This window comes from Alexandromys fortis, unplaced genomic scaffold, assembly GCF_014885135.2.
Source record: "Alexandromys fortis isolate MF-2015 unplaced genomic scaffold, M_Fortis_MF-2015_v1.1 scaffold_96, whole genome shotgun sequence".
Classification (NCBI taxonomy): domain Eukaryota; kingdom Metazoa; phylum Chordata; class Mammalia; order Rodentia; family Cricetidae; genus Alexandromys; species Alexandromys fortis.
Genome location: NW_026068053.1, coordinates 5,319,098 through 5,347,033, shown reverse-complemented (window position 1 = coordinate 5,347,033; position 27,936 = coordinate 5,319,098). Strand labels below are relative to the sequence as shown.

The 27,936-nt window shown below is 42.1% G+C and overlaps 1 protein-coding gene across 4 annotated transcripts in view; it reads right to left on the bottom strand.

The window, feature by feature from the left end:
* Positions 1 to 13,201, bottom strand: part of Serpinb5 (serpin family B member 5) — a 26,321-nt gene extending 13,120 nt beyond the window's left edge. The window contains exons 1-3 of one of the 4 annotated variants that reach the window (XM_050119792.1): positions 12,696 to 13,201; positions 12,100 to 12,227; positions 1,201 to 1,375 (exon numbers count right to left, since the gene is read on the bottom strand). In XM_050119792.1, coding sequence (XP_049975749.1) covers positions 1,201 to 1,368 — 168 coding nt within the window. In that variant the 5' untranslated portion in view covers positions 1,369 to 1,375; positions 12,100 to 12,227; positions 12,696 to 13,201. Of the gene's footprint in view, positions 1 to 1,200; positions 1,376 to 2,169; positions 2,506 to 9,674; positions 10,951 to 11,290; positions 11,441 to 12,099; positions 12,228 to 12,695 lie in introns of those variants that run through there. The other 3 variants (XM_050119790.1, XM_050119788.1, XM_050119791.1) reach the window with 3 other exon arrangements.
* Positions 13,202 to 27,936: the final 14,735 nt, after the last annotated feature.

The following is a 27,936-nucleotide window of genomic DNA, read 5'->3' as shown; positions in this document are numbered from 1 at the left end:
CGTGAAAAAAGCAATGTGGGGGAGGGGGAGGTTAAAGGAAGTTAGAAAAGTTAAATGGGGATGAACATTATCGTTTCATTGTGTGTGTGTGTGTGTGTGTGTGTGCATGTATTCCCAAGAATTAAGAAAAAATAATATTTAAAAAGACCAGAAGTTTTGGTAAAACCAGATATGTCACATGCACTGAAATACTTTTCTTTTGGTTGAGGAATGGACAGGCCCCACAGCCCTTCTGGAAAAAGGGATGAAAAGTGAAAAGTGGAGGCTGGGTTGGAGCATTTGGAGAGGAGTTCATAGCAGCTCTCCCTAGGACTCAAGTAGCTGCCTCTGCCTCTCTTGGTCTCTCATCCTAACCTGGGCAACATTTATGAGTCATGATTTTATGGATACTTGTGATTTTAAATACCGATGAGCTTGTGAAGAGAAAGGGTCTTTTTTTTTTAACCTCACATCAATCTACATAAAAAAAATAATAGAATGGAATTGGAATTACAGTACTATCTAAGAGATTGTGAGGCCTCAAAACAGCAATCAAGAAAATCAGCTCGTTTAAGAACTTTACCAAGCTAATCAAGCACAGCCCCAAAGAAACTCTGAAACATCTATATAATTATGTATATATTTACATGGGAAAATTTGCTTTAGTCCATGCCTCTCAAATGAGATAACCAAACCCCCAGTGTTCTAAAACATATGTGTATGCAATTTATTTTATCTATCCCAGCTTGGAGATAGATCATTTAAAATGTTACTTCTGAAATTGGAAATACTCTAGAGTGGAACTTGATTGAGCTCACATCTTAATATTATGTTCTAAATAAAGTGTCTGTTGAGAGCAGTTCTTGTTCTCTGAATGTAGGGCAAGGGGCAGGGGACAGATTTTTCCCATTTACCAAGAGTGTGTGCAATGAAGTATTAACAAGTCATGGACTGATCTTCAGATATGTCAGGTGAGGGATGTCATGTGACTTGCTGACAGTCACTGGGGAATGGAACATCTGTCAGACCCCCATATTCTACATCCTAACCTGCTACCCATTCTAAATATAGAGCATGCTACCCATAAGTGAATGTTTACATTTAGAAGAGACTAAGAGAGCCCTGGGGATGGTCCAGCTACATGTCTTTTATCTTAGGCCCTGACTATGAATTCTAGCAACTATCCCCATTCAAAATCAAAACAAGGTTTGGTTGGCTTACCTGTCCAATTTCATTTGCTGTGTCACCTTTGGCACCTACTTGAGCAAGTGACAGGGAAGTAGAGAGACATATTGGAGAGAAGAGAATGTTTCCCGTGGGCTCCTTTTCACATAGCTGTTTGAACAAGTCAACAGCAAAAGCAGAATTTGCCAGTCTCAGGGAGTCCATCGTGGGCCTGGAACCAAGCACATAACTTAATTTCCAACGTAAAATGTGTTCTCAGCTACATCCTGCCAACTGCAGTAAGAAATGTACTTCAGTGAAGCAATGATCTAGGGCAGGAGACAAGAAGAAACTTTCGGTAAATTCCAAAAGAACTGCAGACATGAAGAAACCTCAGGGCAAATGTCTTGAGGCGCATGATGCCTTCTGTGTGTGCTGTTCTCATTGTGGCCAGCATCTGGTGCCCAGCCCTGGCGCCACTTCCTCAGCAAGCAATCAGAGCAACTGATGCCATTAGAAAAACTCAGTCCGCTTTATAATCACATATTTCAGTTACTATTTTGGTTAAATTAGACAAAATATCTATTTGTATATCAAAAAGTAATTGTAGCAGTTTTATGATATTATATTTAATAAGTGTATAATTTTGTTCTAAAAATACACTGGATTCCTAAATTTTTTTCTTTTTGGTTTTTCAAGGCAGTGCTTCTCTGTGTAGCTTTGGAGATTGTCCTGGAACTAGCTCAGTAGACCAGGATGACCTCAAACACACAGAGATCTGCCTGACTCTGCCTCCCAATGCTGAGATTAAAGGCGTGCACCACCACTGCCCAGCAAATTCCTAGTTCTTAATATCTATGAATTTAGCTTTGTTTGGAAGGAGGGTCTCTGCATTTTAAATTAGTTAAAATGGGGTCATACTGGAGTTAGGTGGAGGCTAATCCAATGTGACAAATGTCTTTCTAAGAATAGGAAAGAAAATATAGATACGGAGACACAGAAATGAAAGATAACCTGTATACATACAAGGAGAGCAAACTGCTACATAGCTTAGACAGGATGTGTATGCTGAGGTCCGAGAGACAGTTTTAGTACTCAGGGTCAAAGGTTTCCTTAGCCAGGACCCATAAATGTCTTAGAGTCAAGTACAAGGACAGGATCACAATTTTCATCTTAGACCTAAACAGATTACAAATGCAAAGACAAGAGAATAAAATCAAAAAGTGGATTCCTGGTTCAGAACGGTGTTCAGATTTCTCTTTATAGGGCTGTATGTAGAGTGACTCAAATAGATCATAATATTCCTGAGAATCTGAAAATCACAGTTATTAGCAAAAGAAAGCCAAAGTTGAGCCCACTGGTGACCACCAGTCACATTTCCTGACCTCCCCACCTCCCCCACTGGTGACCACCAGCCACCCCCTGCCCCCCTCTTCTCACTTGCTCGCTCGTATGCACGCACGCACACACACACCCTGCACTGGTGACCACAAGCCATTCTCCCTTACATTGTCCTTCTGCTTATGCCTATGATAAGTATAGCAAGAGCACACAGGTTTGTGTGCCTATTACAAATCTATCACAGGGCACCTGAAACTTATGGTGGGCATTTATGCTTTTTTAAAAAGCCATTAGTCCTATTCCTGCTCTCAGATGGGACCATGACATTGTCACCCTGCATAAAGGCTGGCCAGTGTGAAGTGAACAGAAATCAGCAGAATCCTCTGCTGTGTGTCTGTGAAGGGCTTGGAGCCATCTGCCCACCACGGGAGAGCATATGAGAGACTCCTGACTCCAGGTTTAGAAAATATATGTGAGAGACTTGGAGAATAGAATGTCAGGCAGGCTTCCTCTAGCAGCGTGTTCCACAACCACAGCTCGACCTGAGTTGTGTGGGAAATGAGGAACTGTGTCCTCACCAAACAGAGAAACCTAAAGTCAGATCCCCACAAACTGTTCAATACTTCCTCCAGGAAGCATGTCAGAGTGTCAGGAGATGTTCACTCTGCCGTTCCTTAGTTCCAGCATGCTGAGATCCATTCTGCCTAAATGACTCTGTGCATAGACTCACTCAACTTTCAATAAGTCTAGTTACAATACTAATACAAGTGCTGTATTACAATGTGAGGCTTGGATCCCGGTTGTGGTTGTTAACTATAAATGGATGCACACTTGACAGACGGCATGGCTCCATCAGCACAGAGAACCTTCCTCTGCATGGTGGGCCTTGAAGTCCAAACCCACATGTCTGCCTGACAACTGGCTCCTTGTTCTGAAAATCTCCTTGGCTGTGAAGAAAGGGAGCAGTCTTTACAGCGCAGCCATCGGATGCAGCCCAAAGGTATCAAGTGTAAGGTCTGCGTATGTATGGAGAGCGTTGTAGTGGTGTGATGGTTCATCTTCACTGTGAACTAGTGTAATTTAGAGCCCCATGGAAGCAAACCTCTGCGCATGCCTGTGAGGTGGTCTCTAAGGTTAATTAAGATAGAGGGCTACTCTAACTATGGGTGGCACTATTCCAGGGGCCAGGGCCCCAGACTGAATGGAAACAGAAAGCAAGCTGAGCATAGGCGTCAGTCATGCTGTTTCCTGACTGTCCCCCGCTCGTCCCACCCTGCGGTCCCCTCCCTGTCACGACGGGTTGTGTCTTCCGCAACTGACAGACAAAGGAAGCACACCCTGCCTTCAGCTGTTCGCCTCACATATGTTGTCACAGCGACAAGACAGGTGGCACACCGCCACCAGTTAGGAAATCAACCAACTATCAAATGGAAAATCACACCAGTGGCTCTGCGATTTGTCCTGAGTGACCTGAAAAACAGTGTAAAGCTGCTGTCCTCTGAGGGAGCTGGAGAGAAGACTGAGTACAGCCAACAGGCGCCTCCCTGTGTTGTAAGACTATGAATTTAAGCAAATCTCAGACATGTGGACAGTAACACCCAGAAAAAAGTGTGAAGTTCCTACATAGGTTGTTTTGCACACGCAAATTCTATTTTAAAACTTGTAAATTCCAAATCCAGATGAATAAGCCCCATATAATAAGTTTACATGATTAAAAATTTGTATTCAAAAATGCTAAAACCATTTCAATTGTTTCCACCTTTTCATTGCCTCTGTACAGGATTGTCTTCTTCGATTTTCATGAAAATCCAAGGATCAGTTTTTTTAAAGATACTATTCAGGCTGGAGAGATGGCTCAGTCATTAAAGGTTGGGCTCACAACCCAAGTTTTTTTTTTTTTTTAAAAAAAAGACAAAAAAAACAACATTATTCTATTTGACTCTAACCCAGAAAAAAACCTTCACCTTTCATACCCACATTGGAATAACTTTCATCTTGACAGGAGGAAGTCAGATGACTCCACAAGCAGTAACACAAATACAGTTTTCAAAAATTTATAGCCCTTTGACTAAGGGTGAACCCCTAACTAGTGAAACAACACCAGCCTGGCCAGTCCTGAAACCATAAGCATCCGAGCGGCACTGAGGACTATTCAGTAGTCTGTACTTATATGTTTATGTGTTTATAAAAATACGTGACAATAATAATCAAAGAAAAAGAGGTTGTAAATTTGAGGGGAGGTAGGAGGGGCTAGCAGGGGTGGGACAGAGGAGGAGAGGAAAATGATGTGATCATGTTTTATCTTAATTAGTTTTTTTCAGTTGTTAAGGAAAATGAGAACTGAAAGTCAAGAGCCTTGTTTCTGCAATTCTGTGGTGAGGTATTGTACAATCATAAACCTTTAACTTGGGATAAGATCTACCCTGGCCCCACCTCTTCATTTAGAAAACGGGTGAAGTGAAGATGGAGAGATTCTCCCAGGCCTCCCACACAGGGAGTGAGAGTAACAAGGCCAAACCTAGAATTCATTCCTTTGGGATCCCAGCCCAGCTCCTCCCCGCCACACCGCCTCACCTTCTTTCTTCATAATTGGGTTTTTGCTCACATTTAACTTTTCTGAAGTTTCTCAAGTTCAAAAGATACTGTATTCTTAATAATCCCCTTCAAAGATACCAAGATTTCCTCTGTGTGTAGAAAATATGTTGTTTTTGTTTGGGTCTTGTGGTTGTTTCTTCGGTTGGTTGATTTTCCTACTTGAAGGAATTTTCGCTCTTTCTGCATCTGATGTTTCAAGCTGTCTATGTTTTGATATTTCATTCTATAAGCTGTAAGCACCTAACTCAAGCCAGGCAGAAGTAGGCAGTAAGAATCCCAAGGTGGGGGCTGGAAAGATGGCTCAGTGATTAAGAGCACTGACTGCTCTTTTAGAGGACCAGGGTGGTTGACAACCATCTGTGATTCCAGTTCCAGAGGATCTAATGGCCTCTGTGGGCACTGCATTTATGTGGCACACAGGCATACATGCAGGAAAAACAAATAATATAAAAATAAATGAAAACAATTGAAAAAAACAAAGACATTCCCAAGGTGCACATATCCTAGCTTCTGCCTCTACCAAGCATCAGATAGTGGCCCAAGTGATAGCATGTATCAGTTACCATGGGAACCCTGAAAGCACCTCACCCCTAGCAAAAATCTCAGAGACACTTCAGAGAAGCACTGACAACAAAGTCAGTCACACTAAAAGGATAAGATGGACTTAATCAGACAAAAGGAGACCAGAGACAACTGAAGCAAATGAGCAGAATAACACTTAGCTGTAGTGTGAGGATACGATAAGGTTTAGAATGGAGTAAGGAATTATGTAAAGTGGGGCTAGTAGATGCTTTTCTAATGTCCATGATCTCACTGGTCCTGGAAGCTGACTGGGTTTCCAGGACCAGGCATAGCTTCCCTCCTCTTGAGTGGGCCGTATGTACAATTAGACAACTGTTGGTTGTCACTAGACATGAGTGCCACTGACTGCACCTTTTGCACACCTTGCCATGGTGGTAATTGTCATAGTTCACAGGTGTTACAGCTGGGTAGGGCTGTTTAACAGCGTCCCTCCCTTGGCAGCTTGCATAGTATTTTCTGGAGCCATGGAAGCTAGACCACAGGAAAGAGACTTGCGGGTCAGATCCAGCTAGAATCTTCTGAGTCCTGTGTCTTAAGTGTGTAGTGCCTGCAGCAATAGGGATCCATTCTCAACCCTCCTAGGCAACACAGGGCTATGCCAATTATCTATATTGTTCTGGAAGTTGCTTGGCCTACACTGGCCAACCCTCTGAAAGGGTTCTTGTGTCTGGCACTGGACTTTTTGTCCTTTTTGTTGGTTTATGGTTCTTATGGGTAGCATTGGCAGCCCAAGAGGTTTAACTTCCTTTAAAATAGATGGATGATTCATAAATAGACAGACAGAATGTAGATGGTAGATAAATGATTAATAGATAGATAGATAGATAGATAGATAGATAGATAGATAGATAGACAGACATATTACCTTATATGTTCTGTATATAATTTTATGTAAATAAAAAATAATATAATTCCTTGAGGCCTATCAAATAACCTTGGTATTATTTGTCCCTTGTCTCCCTTTTCTATATTAATCTTCATCTCTCCTCCCTACTACAGCCTCCTCCTCATTATTCTCCCTCATCAAAAAAAAAATCATCTCTTTCAGCAAATGGAGGGTATACCACAGGAAACCACAACTGGATATAAGGTGGAGATTGATAGATTTAACCCAGCACCAACAGACATCTACATCACATCCATGACTCATGGAACATTTTGGAAGAAGGGATGGAAAAATTTTAAGTTTCAAAATACCAGGAAATCTATTGTGAAACAGTCTTTCCTAGAAATGGCTGCATAAATAGGACCAGAACAATAGCAATATCAATGGATACATTAACATGGAAGAGTGGAAAGTCTGAGGCCAACACCTAGACAGAGAACTAGCAGCAACTCTGGACGGCTGGGAGAAGAACTCATCCTTCCCAGCGATGAGCCCCTTACTGACTGTCCAACGTTGAATGCTCAGCTTGTAACCATACAAGCAAAACAACAAAAACAGATTCAGCAGGCTCTATTTAAATATATCTGTACACACACACAACACACTTAAAGGGCTATAACAAATACAATCAAAGAAATAGAGGCTATCAACTTGTTGAAGAAAGGGGAGAATTAAGGAGGAATAACTAGGAGGGGCTGGAAGGATTAAAGGGAAGAAGATATGATGTAATTCATTCTATTTCAATTAAAAATAAAATAAAATGAATAAATGAATGGAGCCATATGCACTAGGATGAGGGAGAAGAGCTCACTTCTCTGGATGGATAATTTCCTTTTGCAAAGATTTCCCAAGGACATAAAGCATCCAAGCCAGTGATCCTCAAATGTGCTCATCTTGAAGCTGTCTGGAGAGATAAAGCTCCCTGCAGGAAGGTGATTATGAACCCGACTTTGCCTGAAACTGTCTTAGCGTATGGCTGTTGTCCTGCATGCCCACAGTCAAATGATATAGGTCATCCTATCTACAGACTGTCTGCCATGCTCATTTGATTCACACACATATGTATATACACACGTGTACACACACATGTGGAGAGAGAAAGAGAGAGAGAGAGAGAGAGAGAGAGAGAGAGAGAGAGAGAGAGAGAGGACTACGTCCATACTTTTTCTTCATTTCTTAATAACTAAATTTTTGCCAGGCCTGAGAGCTCATATTGTAATACCAATACCAAGAAGGCTGAGGCAGAAGTATTGCCATGGGTTATGAGTTTAGAAGAGCCTACATAGTATATGCCATCTTGCGGAGGGGGAGGGGGACTACATAGGGAGATCCTGTCTAAAGAAAAAAAATGCAGTTTTCCACACCAGAGTATTACGACTATCCTTTAGCCTAACTTGCCTCATTGCACAGACAGGAGAGTTGGTGAAGAACCTCTCTTAGGTATTATTTATCTACTCACCCATTGCTGAATTGAAGGCTGAACCTTATGCATACCAGACAGATGCTCTACCACTGAGCTATGACCCCCGTCCAATTTTTTAATCTTTTAATTTAAAATAAGGGTTTTCCTACGTTACCCAGTCTGACCTTAAATTCCCTCTCACCCAAGTGGGCCTTTAATTTGGCCATTCTCCTGCCTCAGCCTCTCAAGAGGCTAGGATCACAAGCTTCTGCCACCAAGCCCATCCCTCTTGGAGCTTTGAGATGACTGGTCCTTGGGCAATAATTTGACCCGAAGCATAAGAACGGAACACTGCCTCTATGGTTCACTTTCTGACTCAAGGAGGAGAAAACAGTACCAGATTAAGAAAAAATTATGAGACTCTCTAGCTTCCTTGTGTGACGCCGCACTATGAGAACTGAATGAAGTGATCGGGTAAAGGTGTCTAGAAATTGCCTTCATGTCAGGAAAGTAGAGTGCAGGCCTTGGTAATGAGGACAATCTGTCATTTCCTACCTCGGAGGTGCCCGCCAACCTTAACTGCTGGCCCACTACATCGTTGCCAGACAATGCCAGACTAACCTGGCCACACCTGGATGACCCAAACTGCTGAGACTGCATGCTCCAAAGTCAAACCCAGAGCGACTGAAGCGACATCCTGCGGGCAGGATGTGCAAAGCTGCTGACTCACTTGCTAGAGTCCTATTCTGCTGGGCTTTTTCCTCTCCACCCATCCGGGAGCTCATCAAGGCCTGCACTTACTTTAAGGTGACTGATGCTTGTAACACAATTTTGTTAAAGATTCTCTTGAGATGGAAAAGATAAAGGAAAGTTTTACCAGAACTTATGTCATAGAACATGCCTGTCAGTCTGAAGCCTTCTGCTGTTTAAGCCGCCCTGCCTTCAAGCTGTGTGACTGTAGACATCACTTTACCGCTGAACCTTTCTTCAGCCTGAGCAGCTGAGCAAAAATTGGTCAAGGTTCCCCAGTTCTGAGATGCAGTTTTGGCAAATGAAACAGCCTATTGCATTAAATCAAGTTTTCAGTATGAAATGTTTGAACGAAACCATAAAACTTCTGTATTATTATCATTATTGTTACCCATGAGGAAGAGACAGCACATCTCAAAGTTCAGAAATTTATGTGGAAATACACGATTTTTTTTTCAAGTTTGCTGAATCTAATAGGACCGAGAGAGAATGATTCTGCCCAGAACACAGTTGTCAGACAAGGAACACTGATCTAACGTGTAAAATGACAAAGCAGTCTTCATTTCAACCCACACGGCTCATTAGGAAGGTTGTCCCCGATTCTCTTCCTCTCAATCTTCTCCAGGCCTTAAATACCACACCCTGCATCACAAATCCGCCCTGTATTCCACGGTAGGTCTGGAAACAATCTCAGTCTCCCCAAAATCACTGCTGCTCCCCACACCACCATCACCCAAACTTCGTGTCCTTTGCTTTCTTCATATTCTGAGCGAAGGTGGCTACGTGGCGTGGAGAGGGTTTTCCCAGAGCCACGCACAAACAACGCCTTAGGAGCTGGGACTGCGACCCATCACACTGAAGGCCGGCTACCCTTGATGAAATCTGTTCACTTTCTTCACCGTTTGGAGTCAATCGCTGTTTCATTACTTGTCCTGAAGAGGGAAGTCACCAGCCCTGTTGCCCCACTATGCTTACCTTGAGCAGCTGGTATCCTGGGAAATGCTTTGCAAGGGAAACAGGCGGAGGTAGGCTCTCAGTGGCAGTGAAAGCCCTGCTCTGGGGCCTGGGGAGCTGGCTCACCTGCGGCCACGCCCCCGCCTCCCACTCCGGCCCCGCCCACAGCGCGCTCTTACTCATAACTCTTGGCAGCCTGAACAAAATTGGAAGACGTGATTCAGGCCGAACTTGCTGTTGCAGTCTGCACAGCTTCAGATGGCCTGCGACAAGCTCGGGCAGGAAGAGTCTGTCGGTGGAGCCAGCCCTGCACTAAGTGAAAGCCTGTAAGACAGAATAAAGGCGGCCTACCTGCCGAGCCAGCAAGAGAAGGTGAATGGAGGAAAGTAAGAATAGAATAGGTGGTGATAGAAAAAACTACTACGAACTCCTAACTTGACCTCCATCTTTTCCACGTAGAGTGCCACTGCTCGTTCTCAAAACATGCATAGCGTTGCAGACAAAACATGCAATATCAAATTGATTAGCAGAAATAGTTTGATAGAATTGCAAAGTGGCTGTGTCCCAGTAGAGGACACAGCCTTGTTCTGAAACGTTTGGGGGGAAGCCTGATTTCACAAATCCAGATCTCCTGCAGCTCCTTGACGTGTGGGATACGTTCTTTTCCTACCCTGCTTTCTTGGAGGCACCCAAAAGTGAGCCAGCTGTTTTTCTGAAGCTATCACCTACGCTCCTTATTCTTACGGTAGTTTGTCTCACCATAACCTTTTCCTTCACCATCTTCCACACTGACTACTAGAATTTGAAAGATAAGGGCCAGCCTCACTCATTCCTTGGCATCTCCAGGATTTGTCATAAGCAGTCAATGAAAGATTGTTGACTGACTGAAGGAAGGTGACTTGATAGCTTCTCCTCTTCCTTATCCTGAGTCTTGTTATAATCAGAATCAAACTCATGAATGAAAATGAGTTCAACTCTGAAAGCACCATCCCGGGCGTCAGTGTAGCATGGACAGCAAGATCATAAAGACAGGGAAATGGCCAGTGCACCTCATAAAATACCCCAGTGTCTAGCTGTAGTGGGGGAAATGTGGATTCGAGGGCAAAGTCATGAGTTTGCAAACTGTCTCGACCACTGATTGTTGGAGAAATCCTAAACAAAGTGTTTAATCTCACTAGCCCTAGATTCTTCAGTTGTAAAGTGAAATATACAACATTCACATACATGTGGAAACTTTAGTAGTGTTTTGCTGGTTTCTCAGAATAAGCGCAGTGGCCCAGAACCTGGAATGGGATATTAACAGCTAATTTACCACGCTATTTGTTCAGCACTGGACTGCTCCCTCCTTGTTACTGCGATCCGAAGATCTTAAGAGATCTGAAATCTTAGTGCTTGGTCGTGTGCCCTTTTCCATGTCTGAATTCCCTCTGTTACATTCTTGTTAGCTCTTTGCCCATCCTGGAAGGAACTAATTCCACTGGAGGAGTTCAGCAGCTCCCTGGGAGCCTGAGCACAGCCTGGCTCTGATGGTTTGAAAGATAGAGGTGCCACATACTTAGGGATGTGCTGTGCTCCCTGTCCCTGAGGGGCTTCCAAATAACACAGTAGAGAGAGAAGACATGAGTGAGTTAAAGCACCTGACGGTGCACATCAACACACAGTCAGCTTGGCGTGTGACTGCCCACTCCAGTGTAGTTCACAGATGAGCACAAATCTTTCTGCTTTACAGTTGATGCTGGAGAGGCATCAAAGCAGGGCTGTTGGGCTTCAGAGGACCAGGAAGGTCTGGAAACAAGGAAGGAGCAGGGCATAATTAGACTGCAGGAGACAAATTAGACGGGCCTGGCAGCAAATGGCTAAACAGAGCTCTCCCCTACAAGAGCGCTCACTTGCTGAAGTGCTCTGGACAACGTATCCGAGTGTCTGTGTCTTCTAGCTGAAGCTGATGTTCATGGTAACAGCGCAACAAGCACAATTACTGACTGCAGAAAAGGTGATTCCCTTCATGAGTAGAAATGAAAATCTGGGTTTTATTTGACTGGAAAGAACTATTTCCGTGAGATATCTTTCTCTGTGGTGGTCATACATTTAAACATTATATTTCCCATTAGAAGACAGGAAGCTGAGAAGTGGGGAGGGATGGAGTTCTACAAGTGTCTCATATGTGTAAACTCACACATTTCCAAACTAGTCTCTAGAAAACACAACAGATCAATTACAGGAGAGAACGGCCTAGAGAGAATTCCTGCTGTTGGCGTGGCAATTCTGTCCCATCTCTCCCATGGGGCCCTCTTGCTAAGGGCCCTTTGGTTGATGAAATACGTCTCTCTTTTTGGTAGTGAGCCTAGCATGGGTCTGCACCAGGCCCTCTGCATACATACTGTGGTTCTTTAGCTTGGGGTTTTGGGAGGACTCCTAACAGTGGGGGTGCTTCTGGCCCTTTTACCTGCTCACAGGACCTTATTTCCTCCTACTGGGTTGCCTCGTCCAGCCTTGATATGAGGGTATATGCCCAGTCTTATTGCATCTTGTTATGTCGAGTTTGGTTGATATCCTTAGAAGGCCTGCTCTTTTCTGAAAGGAAACAGAGAAACAGTGAATCTGGGGGAGAGGGGAAGTTAAGAGGGACTGGGGGCAGTGGAATGAGGGGAAACTGTGGCCAGGGTGTAATACATGAGAGAAGAATAAATAAAATTAAGTAAATAAAAGCTAAGCCCTTTTCAAGTTTGTCAGACCTAATCAAGTCTCTAGGGCATCGAGACACCAAGAAGAAGACCTAGATATGGCTCTTAAGAATGCTGTAGCTTGGTTTTCAATGTCAAGTCTGACATCTATGATAATTATTATAGTATGAAAATACACCGCCCGGAGGGAAATCCTGGAAAGGACAATGTTGTCAGAGGAATGGGAGTGTTAAAAAAAATCCTATATTTTAATAGCAACATAAAACCATTTATGTGAAAACAGAAGACACAAAGAGGGGAAAACTAGAGGGTTATGGGAAGGAGAGGGGATTACAGTGAATATAGCCCCAGTACACACACTCTTGGAAGGCCGTCTTCACGAAACCCAGCGCTGTGTGACGGATGCATGCTAGTTTTGGGAAAGGGTTGCAGTTCAGTTCTTATTACAATGGATAACCCTTTGTCATGAGGCCTCATGAAAATCCAACTCTTGAGCAGTTTCAGTATTTTTAGCTCTTAATAAAATTTGAACCTGTAGGAAATAAAACAAACAGAACAAAAATCAAATTTGACAGCTTTCCATATACTCCATAACCCTATACTATATGATTAAGTCAGCGTGCACTGGCATGTGCTTTCTGCTGTTAAAATGTAACAGAGTTCACTGTTCCCGAGAACTCTGAATGGTCTCTGGCACGGTGGGTGTGGGATTAATGAGTGAGAAATCACCTCTTTTTGGAAGGGTATGCTGCATAGATACAACTATTTCAAACAATGACGAATCCCACCGTAAATTTGAAATCAGGTATTCCCTTAAAGCTTTCCCCAGTTCTCTTTATAGATTCCTAAGGCCACTTCATCTTATTCATCCAACCATGTTCCATTTCTTTAAGGAAAGGATATAATTGTTTGTAGAAAAATTTCTTTGCTCTATAACTCCCCAAACAATTCATAATGGTCTCTTTCTTGTAAAACACGCCATCATTTTACAGACCATGCACATCAAAACAGTGGGTGGGCTTTGGGGGTGGCGGGAAGGACTATGGCGTAAAGAATGAATTATCTATTCTTACTGCACTTTCATCATACGGCAATTTCCTTTAGTTCAACAAAAGTAGTCTGTGGACCAAATATTTAATAACCTTGGTGACTGTTTTGTTGGTGGTTTTTCTTGCCTATGGGTTTAAACATTACAGACATTATGACGGGATTATATACACAGCGTTCTGGCTGAGGAATGACTAGACACACCCAGCCACTCCCAGCAGCAACTCAAAGGAGCTTTGTTAGGACATGATCTCAGTGNTCTCTCTCTCTCTCTCTCTCTCTCTCTCTCTCTCTCTCTTCCTTTCCTTTATCTTTCCCCCTCCTTTTCTTTTCCTCTCTCTCTCTCTTCCAAGAAAAGAAGTTTCAGCCTTATGTTCTTAAGCACTCTACCAAGACACCCATAAACCAACAAGTGTTTGAACTCCACTGGTAAATATGATTCCCATTGGTTCCTATGACCTCTGCCCAGCAGGAAAGAGGAATGGTGTTAGCCTTACACTTTCCAACAGTTCACAGGAAGTTCACAAGGCTCATGCCTACTCACAGAAGACTATTATCTCTCTTTTTCATGAGAAGAAACTGAGCCAAGTAAGAAAAGGAAATAGTAATTGTCCTGAAGTTTATAACTAAGACAGAAAAATATATCTATAATACACAGACACACACACCTAGTTGGTTTTTATTTTTGTTTTATTTGTTACACTTTTTGAGATGGATGTCATATAATTCAGGTTGGCTGTGACATTCTATGTAACAGAGGCTGGTCTTGAACTCCTGATTATCCTGCCTTTACCTACTGGCTGCTGGGTTTACCAACATATGCCGCTCTGTTTGGCTAAGCTTTAGATCTCTAACTAATACATCCATACTCCATTGTGGGCAGTGATTTTTTTCCTTGCTGCATGAAGTATCTGTGCTGTTTCTATTAACAAGTCCTAGGTTTTTCCTGGGAGAAGAAATCTTACTTTGTAGCGAGTCCCAGAAAAAAATAAATGTATGAAAATTTTCACAAAGATTCATACATAAAACACAAACTGAAAATGGATAAAACAACAGCTAACTCAGCTCCTAAGCTTGACCTCCAGCTTCTCCCATCCTGCAATGAAAGCACTGGGAAGCAAGATTTGCCTCAAAATGACCCATGGCCATCATTAAGTTTACTAAGTTCAATGCAAAAGGTGTTTCTAAGTGATGAAAGGGCCACTCCCAGTGCCCTGTGTGAGAACGTATTAATAAGGACTTTTATACATACCTTTCAAGAGCTTCTTGCATAAGATTTTTTTGTTGTGTTTGTTTTGTTTTGCTTTGCTTATTGAGACAGGGTCTCTAGATGTAGCCCTGACTGTCCTAGAACTCACTATGTAGACCAGGCTGGCTTCCAACGCACAAAGATCTGCCTCCGAAGTGCTGGAATTAAAGGTGTGAGCCACCACTCCAGGCTTAGAAGGTTTATTTTTATAAAATTATCTAGATAAAGAAGAAAGCAGCACAGTGTGCCTGAGTAACTCCTTCCATGTCACAATATAGGGAAAGGTAGAAAGACATTGAAACCAGCACATCCTAACGAACACACAATGCTCTGTTGTGCAATTCTCTGGTCATTAATCTTAGATTTAAGGTGTCTATTTCTGAATTAATTGAAAGAAGGCCATTTTATTTTAAGGATCATTTCTTACCATGTGATGAAAGGATCAATTTTATGAGATAGAAAGTATAGAATTTCACAGATCTCAGAACTCTGATCTCAATAGCTGGAAAAGAAAGACATTTTTACAAAACATCAAAGTAATTTGTATCTAGAGAAGGTGTGAATCTGCTTATCTCAGACATGTCTCCATGAGAGACTTTTAGGTTAGAACTCTAAACCCTGGCTCTCCCTCCTGTCCAACACCCTCAATTTCCTCCATCCCGAGGGATTTTTTTACTTGCTTGAACTACAAGTGCTGAGGTCAGATACTTTTCTGGGCCCCATTCTGTAATTCTGCCCTCTAATTCATGTGCATATATTATTTGTGTTTGAGTCCAGTCTCTTCCTAAACCAAAACCACATGAAAGGGAGGGCCCAGAGTTTATGTGTTCTTAGGGCTTGGCTATACAGTGTCCTCAGAAAGGTTCATATTTGACAGCCTTCTTGAAAGACTGATTCTGATGGCTCTGGTGCTCCTTCCTCCTCAGTGGAGCTTCTAATAGTCACAAACGAATAGACTGCTGAGAGCTGCCAGGAACCATGGGAAGAAGGAACTGATTGGAGGCAATGGAGTGTGGGTGCATGCAATAAGTTTGTCTTGCTTTCCCCCTCTTCTTTTTCCTCTCTCTCTCTCTCTCTCTCTCTCTCTCTCTCTCTCTCTCTCTCTCTGTCTGTCTCTGTCTCCGCACCTCCTTTGTCTTGATATCTCTCTCTCTATAGGACAAATCATTTTAGACTGAAATTATAAGAGAAAAATATTTCTTTCCTTGGTAGAAGAGCTGGTTCAAGTGGTTAAGCAAATTGGCTGCTCTTCCAGACGACCCGGGTTTGATTCCTAACACCTAAATGGCAGCTCACAAGCACCTATATCTCTAGCTCCAAAAAATCCAACTTCTTCTTCTGACCTCCATGGGTCCTAGGCATGCCTATGGCACGTAGACATCCATGCATGCAAGACTCCATGCACATGTTATCACATTTTAAAAGAAGAAAGAAAAATGTTTAAAAAGGTTTCTTGCCTTCAAGGCCAACCTGAGCTACATAGTGGGTTCTAGACTAACCTGGACAACAATATAAGCTCCTTTCTCAAAAAAAAAAAAAAAGCCAAAAACTAAAAACCAAAAAACTGTAGGTAGTGAAGGAGAATAGAGAAGGACATTACACTAAAAATATTATGGAAATCTACTACTGTGTACACTTCCTAAAAAAGAAAAAAAGACACTTAAGTTAATACATACATAAAGATGTGTATATTAAGTTAATGCATATGTATTACATATTAAATTAATATGGATATATGGATATATACATAAATATGTGTGTTTATATATAGATTATATTAAAAAGGCAAAATGGAGCTACAATTGGGATAATTGTGCTTCTACTAGACACCAGAGGCTAACCAATAAAATACCCAGTGCGAATGAAGGGTTACTTATTTTGGAGTCACGAACCAGAGAAGTACCAGAGACTTGCAGATATCACAGGTCGCTGCCTTTTCTCTTTGCTCTTGATCATCTTCCAGGACTTGATGGTAAGCTCCTATTGTTGCAGAAATCACATACAAGTCATTCAATATGCTGGATCAAGTTGGTACTGACCTGAAAGCTTCAAACTGACTGGGTCACTTTCATAGTGCTGGGTGATGCTGTGAAAATACTTGAGGAAAGAAGTAATCAATTTTAGCTAGCTGTGAAACCTTCAAGATAACAGAATGACTTGCCTGTCAAGACATGCCCATTGATACAATAGTGGCACAAGGGTCATGGGATTTATCAACCATTTTCTGATTGGATTTAAGTCTCATTCTACACAATGAAACATATACCTAGTACACTTACCAAGCCAAGAACTTATGGCTAGACAGGTCATAGGCCCAAGAGGGGAATCTTCTATTGTTATTCTGCTAAATGTATGGACCGTTAATCTAATGACTTATCATTATACCCATAGATTAATTCATGCCCATACCCTTATCTGAGAAAACTGCTTTTAGTCACAGAAACCCACAGCTGGTCAAGGTGAAGAGAATTGTAGACTGCAGAATGTCCAGCCATATATGAGACATCCATATCACACACCCTTCTCAAGTTCAGAGATCACTGATGAAGGGGAGATGGAAAACTAAGAAACAGAGGCAGTAGGTGAATACAAGAAAACTGTTCTGTGTTGCACTATTGATGGAGGAGGGTCATCTGTCTATCTGTTGCTTTCATTAGTTAATTAATAAAGAAAACTGCTTGGCCTGATAGGTTAGAACTTAGGTGGGTGGAGTAGACAGAACAGAATGTTGGGAAGAAGGGAAGTGAGGAAGTCGCTATAGCTCTTCTCTCCAAGATGGATGCAGGTTAAGATCCTTCCTGGTAAGCCACCACCTCGTGGTGCTACATAGATTATTAGAAATGTGTTAAGCAAGTTATGAGAATTAGCCAATAAGAGGCTAGAACTAATGGGCCAAGCAGTGTTTAAAAGAATACAATTTGTGTGTTGTTATTTCAGGTGTAATGCTAGCCATGCGGGCGGCCGAGTGCCAGGAACTCAGCCCGCCACTCCTACTACACACTATGAACTCACATTGATTTCAAAAGCTTTTCATGGCCTTTGCAAGTCCAAGACAGAGCAAATCTCAACATGAAGATGGGTCTCAGATGCAAAATCTCCCCTCTAGCCATGGAGCTAGAGGCAACCGCTAGCTGTGAAGGGAAGGAAAGAATGTTCTCTCCAAGAGTTGACCTCACCTGGGTGTGAAATCTTACATCTAAGAATATTGGGCAGCAGAAACTGACGTTGGCTTTTTTGTTTGTTTTATTTTGTTTCTTTGTGGATTTTTGTTGTTTTCTTTAAGTACAAAAAGCTGGGTAGGGAAAAGGGGAGAGATATGGGAGGAGCTGGGGCTAAGACTGAACCTAATCAAACACATTGTTCAAAACTCTCAAAGAATTCAAAATAATGCTTAAATTATTTCAAGTGTTTAGCCACAGAAATAAAAAGCTTACCAACACATGTATATCTATACTCCCTTTCCTAGAACTCATACAGTAAACTTTAAATAAACTTCTTAGATCTCTAAAGGACCACAGGAAGAAATACCTAGCACAGACTGAGTCTCCTTCATCCAAAATTCTTAGATCCAAAATCTTTTGCATTTTATGGTTTCTTTTCAAAATTTTATATTCCCATATAAAGAATGGGTTATGTTGGGTCTAAAACCCAAGTTTAAACATAGAATTCATATATTTTCATGAACAGCTTATACAACCAGCCTGAAGGTAATTTTGTGTAATATTTTAGTGTGTGCCTTTTAACTTAATCCTATTTCCACTTATAGTATGTCAACATTCAAAATTTTTCAGATTTGAGGCATTTCAGATTTTGGATTTTCAGGTTTGGGTGCTCAAGCTACAGTGAAAACCAGTGAATTATGGAGCTATGGCCTGGTAGAGACAGAGATTGTTATGAAAGGCAGTAGGTCCCCAAAGAGGAAGCGTTATTTTAATTGTGTGTGAGTGTGCATATACAAACATGCATACATGTACATGGGAACTCAGAAGAGGACATTGGATGGGCTGCTCCATCACACTCTGATTTTTCCTTTGAAAGAGGTCTCTGGCTGAACCTAAACCTTCTGTTTTGACTGAGTGGGCTGACCAGCTAAATTCTGGGATCTGCCTGTGTCTGGATCACAAAGGAAGATGGGGAGGGTGCAGGACAAAGAAGGAAGTGCATACAAACTGTTAGTCCTGAACCCAAACTTCAGCAACTGCAATTGCAGAGGTTTTGGGTCAAGCCCAGATATAGAATTGTTTACAAACTATCACATTTAGAAACTCAGGCCACTGGAGTGTTCTGTGCTGCTCCAGGTTGCCCATGATTTTTTGTTGATTCCAGCATGAGACTATCTGGTTCCCAATACCTTATTTAGTCTGTGCCCAATAAAAGACTAACTCACTTTGCCTCAGCTCCTGCATCTGTAAAACAGGGAATTACATTAGCATCTCTCTATTACAGAGCAAGAATGAGAAACACGTGAAGTGCTTAGAACCATTCTAAGGAAATGTCAACATACAGAAGTTATAGTGAGTTTCTGCTCTCTAAGGCTGTCGTGGAGTTACAAATCTCAGAGAGGCTCGTCTTACTTCTTTAGTAGGCATAGAGAGGAAAAGGTCAATTGCTTTTAATTATGAAAAGAGAGATTCATCTGTAAAGCCTGAGAGAGTTTGATTGCCTATCTGTGTACACATGTACTCATATTGTAAGAGAGGCCACTTGTTTATTTCCCAGCTGCCCAGACTCCCAAAATAATCACACAGAAACTGTATTATTTAAAACACTGCTTGGCCAATGACTCTAGCATATTCCTAGCAAGCTCTTACATATTAAATTAACCCATTTCTATTCATCTATGTATTGTCACATGGCAGTGGCTTACTGGTAAGTTTCAAGCATCTGTCTCTGGTGGGGCTACATGGCTTCTCCCAGACTCCATCTCTTTTCTCCTAGCATTCAGTTTAGTTTTCCCCTCCTAGCTCTACTCTGTCCTATCAGGCCAAGCTAGTTTCTTTATTAACCAATGTTATTCACAACATATAGAAAGGAATTCCACATCACACACATGCACACATAAACATGCACACATACATACATGCACATGGGTACACATGTATACATGCATACATACACAGTTCATGTGGCAGTTTTACTTTCTGTCTTTAGGTCATAGTGTCTTATGAATAAAATGAATAAGAATTATAAGAAAACAGAATTGATATTTCAAGGAGAAGCAGCCACCTGGGGCCACAATGATGTCCAAGGGCCATACTGTTGCTGGGGCCATGCCAATTTGAGTGGCTTGTGCTGCCACCTGTGGCTATGGTGACATCTGGGCCCATGTTGCCACCAAAGACCATACAGATACCTGGGGTCTAGACTGCAACCTGTAGCCATACTGGAATTCCAGGGTTATGCCATCACCAGGGCCATGCTAATTGAAGTGACCTTCACTGCTACATAGGACAATGGTGATGCCCAGGCCCCAAGCTGCTGTTTAGGGCTGTGTCTGGATTCATGACCCTACAACAACCAGGGTCTGAGTTAATGTCCTTGGCTCCTGTTACTACTAAAGGCTATGCAGATGCCCAGGGTCTGGTCAATCACCTGAAACCATATTTGTGTCCGAGAGCCATACTAATCTGGGTGACCTGCACTGCCACCAGGGCCATGATGACATCCAGGCCTGAATTTCTGCCAAGGGCCTTGTCTGGTTCTGTGTCACCAGAGGAGACCATAAGAACCATGTGTGCTAAAATCCGGGGGCCATGCTGAGTCAACCCCACCCTTCACTGACTGGCCCTGAGATAGCTGGCCCTGCCCCTCGCTCAAGTGGGGTCGTCCCAGGGGCCAGGACTGACCAACTAATCTATCACCCTGACCTCTATCCTGAGCCTTTGGGTCAATCCACCCTAACATCTATTTCATCTGTGACCTGCTTGAGCTCCTGAAGGAACTGCTCCTGCAAAACGATAGCCGCAGGATTTCTGTAACTCGGGGCAACCACAGCATATCTGAGAGGAGTGTTGATGAAGGGCCAGTGATGATGTGTGCCAGAGGCTGGAGGCCTTAAACCAGACCGATGACTCATTGCAATGAACATTTGAGGATGGGGCTGATTGGACAAAAGGGTACAGAGTGTGACACCCTGCAGCTCCCAGTGCCACCAGGATGAATGAAGAAGTGTTGGAGAGACAAGAAAGACAGAGGAGTGAGGTGGGTTTTTTTGGTTGTTTTGTTTAATTTTTAACTATTTGTGGGGGCTCTTCTTGAGGAGGAACACTGCAGGGGTGAGGGGCAGGAGTAAGAGATGAGCAGAATTGGGGTGGATGATGTGAAATTCCCAAAGAATCAATAAAGAATGGTGATACATATATAAAAAAGAAAAATATTTCAAGGAGAATACCATATTTAATATTTCATATTATAATAATATTCAAATGATGAGTATTTATCATCACTGTCATTATAGTAACTTAGCATAATTATGGGACTTTGCAATCTGTAAGTTGTTACTATGTACCCGCCCTTTTGCCCAAAGCAGTAATATAAAATGTATTACCTTTCTCAAATCTCACAGTAACCTTTCAATTATAATTATGCAGCCACTTTACAAATGAGAAAAGTGATATTAGAGGGTTGGGGTGCAACTCAGTGGCAGATTATTTGCTGTGTGTTCAGGGCTCTAGGATCTATCCTCAAAACCAAAAGAAAGTGATATTAGAAATTCAGTAGCAAGCGGCTCACACAGAACTCAATAAAACTGCGTGAGTCCTGCACCCACTTTCTCTATTTAAAGGTGGGGATTGATCTGGAGTCCCAACTGCTCAAGAATGAAAAATATCAAAATTAGTTCCCTTGGTTGGCTTGAATCCCAGCACCCAGGAGACAGAGACAGGAGGCATTACAGGACAGCCAGATTTGCCTAATAAAGACCCTGTCCAAAAAAAAAAAGATAGTCTCCTTGAAATTCTTTGTCCACCTACCTCAGGAACTTCTTGTCATTACCCAAAGTGAAGGCACCCAGCCCCTCTCAATGAACTCTCTCGCATGTTCCTCTTACAGAACAGAAATTCTCATGGCACCTGATATAACCTGGACCTTCAGTCGTCCCCAACAGCTTGTGTGTTGCAGCTTAGCTTATAGCTTGGCTCTGTGGGGAAGTGGTATCATATAAACAAGTGAGGCCTAGTGGGGAGTGTCTCGTCATCGGGGCTGTCCCTCGAATGGTCCATTACTCTCCTTCATCTCACTGCGTTTAAGCAATAGGCCAACAAGTCCTTGACTGTACTCTCCAATGTATTTTTTTATTAATTATTTCAAGGACTTGCTAAAATGACAGACAGCTGGCTGACATGACTTTCATGTGGGTTGTATCATTACCTATCCCAGTTATGTGTGCCTCAAGGATGGCGTATTTGCTTTCCTTGCACAATGTGTGTGTGTGTGTGTGTGTTATTAGCTTATGTTGAGTTTTCATAATAGTGCATCTCATTGTGGATTTTCATGTCTATGGCATATTTTAGTCACGTTCACTCTCCAGCAATCCCACTAATCTCCGTGCTCTTCCCACCTTCTCTTTTTTTACCTTTACCTTTTTTTATTGATTGATTTTGATGATGCAGTGAACGTCATTAGAGCCCCTTGCAGAGTCCTGAGTGACCTTTCAGCTTCAGCATCAAGCATTGGAAGTTTACTAGAAAGACTCTAGAGGCATGCAGCAACCACTGAAGATCTGTAGCTTACTGGGAGCAAATGAGTGCAGAAATATTTCTCTCTCTCAGCAGCCATGAGATCTGTATGGATATTCAGGGAGGGTTGGGGCCACGTAAGACCCTCCCTCTATCTGCCTGGAGGTTCAGGGGGGTTCTTGGTCCCTTCTCACAGCCCCCATGGCAGGGTGTTGAAAAGCCCAGTCTTCTGTAGATCTTGAGTCAATAATCCTCTGCTGTGGTGTTGAAAACAACAGTAACATCACATGCAAAGACAATGCTCTCTCCATCTTACGCCATTCCTCCCTTTTTAATTCTTTCTGCTCCATCTTCTGGCTGTTTCCTGAGCCTTGGAGGAGGAGATGTTGAAATCCTCTTTATGTCTGACAGTCCCTTATGCACAGGCCTCTGATGAGTAATGAATCTCTGAACTTAACTGATGTCCACTGCAAAAAGGAACATCTTTGCCCAAAGATGACCACAGCACTAACATGTGACTATAAACAGAAGTAATTCCATGGGCACGCCTTGTCCATTTAGCAGAACAATATCAGTAGATTCTCTACTCAAGCCTAAAGTGTGTTTTTCACATAAGTACTGTTAGGCTGGGAGCCTAGGCCCCAGTCCCTGGCATCTATCTCAGCCACCTGGTCTGGACTTCAAATCCCAGCAGGTCCCAGGGGTCAGGGACACGTGGTCCCCCTTTCTTCCTCCCGGGGGTCGCGCGTTCTTGCGGCTTCCTGGTTTCCCCCCTCGGGGCCACCCAAGAGTGCAGATCTTCCATTAAACCTGGATATTTTTAATTCGGCTTGTTTTGATTTGGTTTGATTGGGAATTTTTGCGTTGTCAGAGAGCTCGCTTAGAAAATATTCCTAACAAGTACCTTTTGTCCAGGTCTTTATGCTCAAGATATTGTTGACCTGTTACCAAAACTTAGGAGGCCTGAAAGACATTTGCAGTCAGGGGAGAAGCCTTAGGGCAATGGGGCAAGCCTCCGAGAGACTGGGGGAGGAGAAGACTGTAGGATGACATCAGGATCACTCACGTCTTCCAGTTTACGGTTAGGATGATTAAAAGGATGCCTTTGAACAGCCAAGCCAAGCAGCCCCTACATCAAAACCGCCTTTAAATTGGAGGAAAAGAAAAAATAGGAAGAAGGGAATGTTGCTCTTCGTACACACAGGAAAGTGAGTGAGCATTGTTGCTGGCCCCTGAATTAGGGATTAAATGAGTGTGAATAACCTAAGACTTCTCTAACCAGTTTGGTCAGACATGTGGGGTTCCCATTGTGAGGTAAGGGTCTGCAGTATGCAGAAGGTGTTGGTTCTTCTCCAGATGGCTAAGGGAGATTACTTAGATAACTGAGGAGAATCCACTGTCAGGAGGCTTCTGAGTGTCCCCTCTTTGTCGCTCCTTGTGTTCATTTCTCCTCTCTCACATCACTAACAGCGGGGTTGTGCTGAAGAGGCACGCTTACTCAAGGCCATACAATTACAGGGTGCTTCTACAATTAGTCTGGGTGGAGAACATCCATTTAATATATTCAAACTCTAAGATGGATGAAAGTATTTTAACTTAGAAAGTGTTTAACTTTTCTACAATGAAAACCCAAGCCCTGAACCAGGTGTGAGGGAAGGCAGCTCCCAAGGAAGTGAAGCTCATCTGTCCCAGGTCCCCAGTCACAGGCGACTTCTCAGTAGGAGCTGACTGCATTCAAAGTTTACTAGAAAAAGTATCTGCTTTGCATAAGAGGCATGCGACATCCACTGAGGACCTTTAATTTCCTGGGGGAAAGTGACTGCCATCCCCCATCTGCCTGGCATCAGTAACTGAGTCTGAAGACAAAAGAATTCACAACTACTCTGCCATATAACAGAGATGTGGGTATTTTTTATAGTCACATGCCATTTCCCTCACCTACATGTGCCAGTCACCATGATGCCGAACACTTTATCAATAGCAGTTGTGCCGTAATCTATAGTCAAGTTTCTGCCCACTGAATGATTCATGGTATCAAAACTGAGTCGGAGATTTCTAGCTCTCCTTTTCTCTGGCTCCCTGTGAGCCAGCCTTCTTGATGTTGCAATCAAACATTAAACCTCTCCCAGGGTGACGCCTTACACCTTGGGGCAAGTTACTCTCCTGCTGTCTCCAGGTCTCCGCATTCTCTTATCTTTAGAATGAGGTTAATAATACCTACTTCTCTGGGAAGATGAGCTCATAATTAGGCTGGATACACAGTCTGAAGATGAAAAGTAGTCTGTAGCTTTCGTGTCCATTGTTCTGGTGAGGAATTCTCCAGGTAAACTGGCATTTTCCTTGAAAAACCAAATAGAAGACTGTCCTGAAAGAGTGTCAGCAAATGAGCAAGCATCATCGGGGTTAGTATTTCATCTACAGCTACTGAAAAGTGTGTTTTTCTCACCAACTTACTGTTTTGAAAACTGATGCAAAGAGAAAAAGCAAACACACTTCTGTTTATTGGTTATGAATCTTAAATAACTAAATCGTTGATAAAGAAGGGCTTCCACACGACTAATAACACAAAGACTGAAGGAAGAGAATCCCTTATTAACTAATGTATCTTGGGTTATGGTTGCTAAGAATTGTCATCATCACAAAAGAAAAACTGGTGAGACTTGCACATTTCCTAACAGACAGCAAACATACCACCTGTAAAGTGGTTTTCCCAAAGTGGCCAGAGCTGAATCTGAGCCTCTTTGTCTAACTACAGATTTCAGGAGGTAAAGAGAGACCATAAAATGACACCACAGAAATTCAAAATTTGGAAATCAGACTACAAGAAATACCTACAATAATTTCTTCAATGATTAAACTTCAAGGACAAAATAAGGTTGAGAGGAAATCTATAAATTCAAATGAATTTATGAGACATGTCAAATAATCATAGATGTTTGCATCCTGTATCAAACAAGCTGTTGAATTAAATAAGGAGAAGGAGGAGGCAGAGGGGAGAAAGCCAGACTTGACCACTCATCGAATATGGATGTTAAGAAACTGGTGTAGGACCTGTGCTCAACTATGTTCATAGCAGCATTGTCTGTCATAGCCAGAACCTGGAAAGAACCTAAATGCTCCTCAACCAAAGAATGGATAAGAAAAATGTGGTATATTTACAGGAGTACTACACAGCAGAAAAAAATAATGACATCTTGAAATATGCAGGCAAATAGATGGAGCTAGAAAACATCATATTGAGTGAGGTCACCCAGACCCAGAAAGACAAGTATCACATGTACTCACCCATAAGTGGTTTTTAAACATAAAGCAAAGAAAATCAGCCCACAAATCACAATCGTAGAGAACCTAGACAACAATGAGGACACTAAGAGAGACATACATAGATCTAATCTACATGGGAAGTAGAAAAAGACAAGATCTCCTAAGTAAATTGGGATCATGGGGACCTTGGGAGAGAGTTGAATGGGAGGGGAGAGGCAGGGAAGGGAGCAGAGAAAAATGCAGAGCTCAATAAAAATCAATGAAAAAAAAATAAAGCTAAAATAAAAGAAAAAAAGAAACTGAAACTGGTGTGGGCTTTAGTGGTACAGTGCATGTCTAGGTGTTCAATCCCCAGCACTGTGAAATAGTACAAGTGAAATGGTTATTATATCAGGTTACAGTTTCTTAAAACTCTCCTTGTGTAGAGATAATCATTATGGCAGGAGATGCAGATCGGGAGCAGAACACTTGCACTGCTGGTTCTCAACCATCAGCACCACAAAGCTGGTATTCAACCATCAGCACCGCAAAGACAGAAGACAGGACTGAGATTTTACATATAAAATAAGGCTCTGATATAGCATTTGTTTCACTTTTGTATATTATTGAAATGTCCTATAATATATGTGTTTAAAACAAAGAACAAAAAGATATAAGTAAGGGAGTGTGATGGATTGGTCTCTTTTGAAATCAGATGTTTTATCAATAAAGCAAGGGCATCAGGGGTGAGGGTGTCCTCTTTTGAGAGGCCAGAGAGCAAGGAGAAGAAAACAGGTCTGCGCAGGGAAGGACTGGAGGCAGCTTACAGTAAGTTCATACTCCCCTAGACACTTTCAAATAAGTCCTAGAAAGGAAGTACAAGCCAGGCTCTGCCAGAAACTTCACCTCCCCTTCCTAGCTGTGAACTGGAGACTCTGCTCACTGGCCTGTCCCCACCTCTTCGCATGAGGTATGACTTCCAAAGAGACCTACTAGGGTTAGAAGGATGAACTGACTAGTGTAAGCAAGATGTTAAAGCACAGTTTAGCATCATAGCTACATGTGGTAATGTTTTATCAGTGGGTTTTTAATTCTCATCAGCTGATGCTCAACACCATTAATCATCAAGGAAACAAAACAAAACCACAATGAGAAATTCCTTTGCATTATGAAGGCTCAATTTAAAGCAACAAGGTACACCGACTGGTGGCAGCAGTGTAGAGGAACTGAAAATCTCATACATTGCTGATGGGAATGTAAAATGGTTTCATTGCTTTGGAAAGCAATTTGGTGGTTTCATACCAAGAAAAACATTTACTTAGCATATGTTGTAACAGTTCTACACAAGAGGAATAAAAACATATGTCCACATGGAGATTTTCATAAAATATGCATAATTATTTCATGTGTAAAAGCAAAAGAGAAAAAGGAAACAGACCAAATGGCTATCAACAGACAACAGACAAATCAGAGCATGTTCATATAACAGAATACATTTCTACAATTGGCATAGTGGCATATGACCACACTCCAGTACTCAAGAGGTGAAGAGCAAATTATGAGTTTAAAACATACACAGTGAGGATATATCAAGGGAATGGGAGGGCGGAGAAAAGAGATAGAAAAATAGAGAGGCAGAGGCAAAGAGAGGAGAAACAGAGAAAGACAAAGAAGGTGAACAGGGGAACAAAGGAAGGGGTTAAAAGAGAGAGGGAGAGACTAAGAAAATTATTGCGACAAGGAAAAACCTGACAGCACTATGCTAAACAAACATAAAAGCTTATACAAAAAGCATGTAGTGCATGATTTTGTTTACAGAAAGTCACAGAAAGGGTTAATCTCTTAAAAGATAAGTGGTTGCTGGATCCGGAGAGGAATAAACTGGGAAATGGGAAAAAAGAGCATACCTGGTTACAAAAATATTAGAAGCATCCATTTATCAAAACTAGTCTAGAGTTCGGGAGAATGTACTTTATTGTGTATAAATTTCAACCTCAACGCAGCTAGTTTTTAAAAACCCAATCAGGTAATGAGATGAGTGTCTAATCCAGAGAAAGGGGGGAAGACGAGAGGGAGGGGCATCTGAATAAGGCTTATGGATTGGGTATATGATGGGCATATAGGATCAGCAATATAGGGATGATCGATGGCAGTTCTCTGATCTTGATGCTTATACTAGGAGTGTACAAGAAAATTTTCTTGTTTTGAGAAAATATTTAGAGGTAACAGAGCAACTGTTGGCAACTATTCTTAAGTGAGTCAGGGAGGAGCAGAAAGAGTAACGCAGTAATTGTGGTAAATAATGACACTTGAAGAATTAGGGTGAAGATATGGGAATTATGCAGATTATCATTGCAAATTTTCTAATTAAGCAATATAAAATT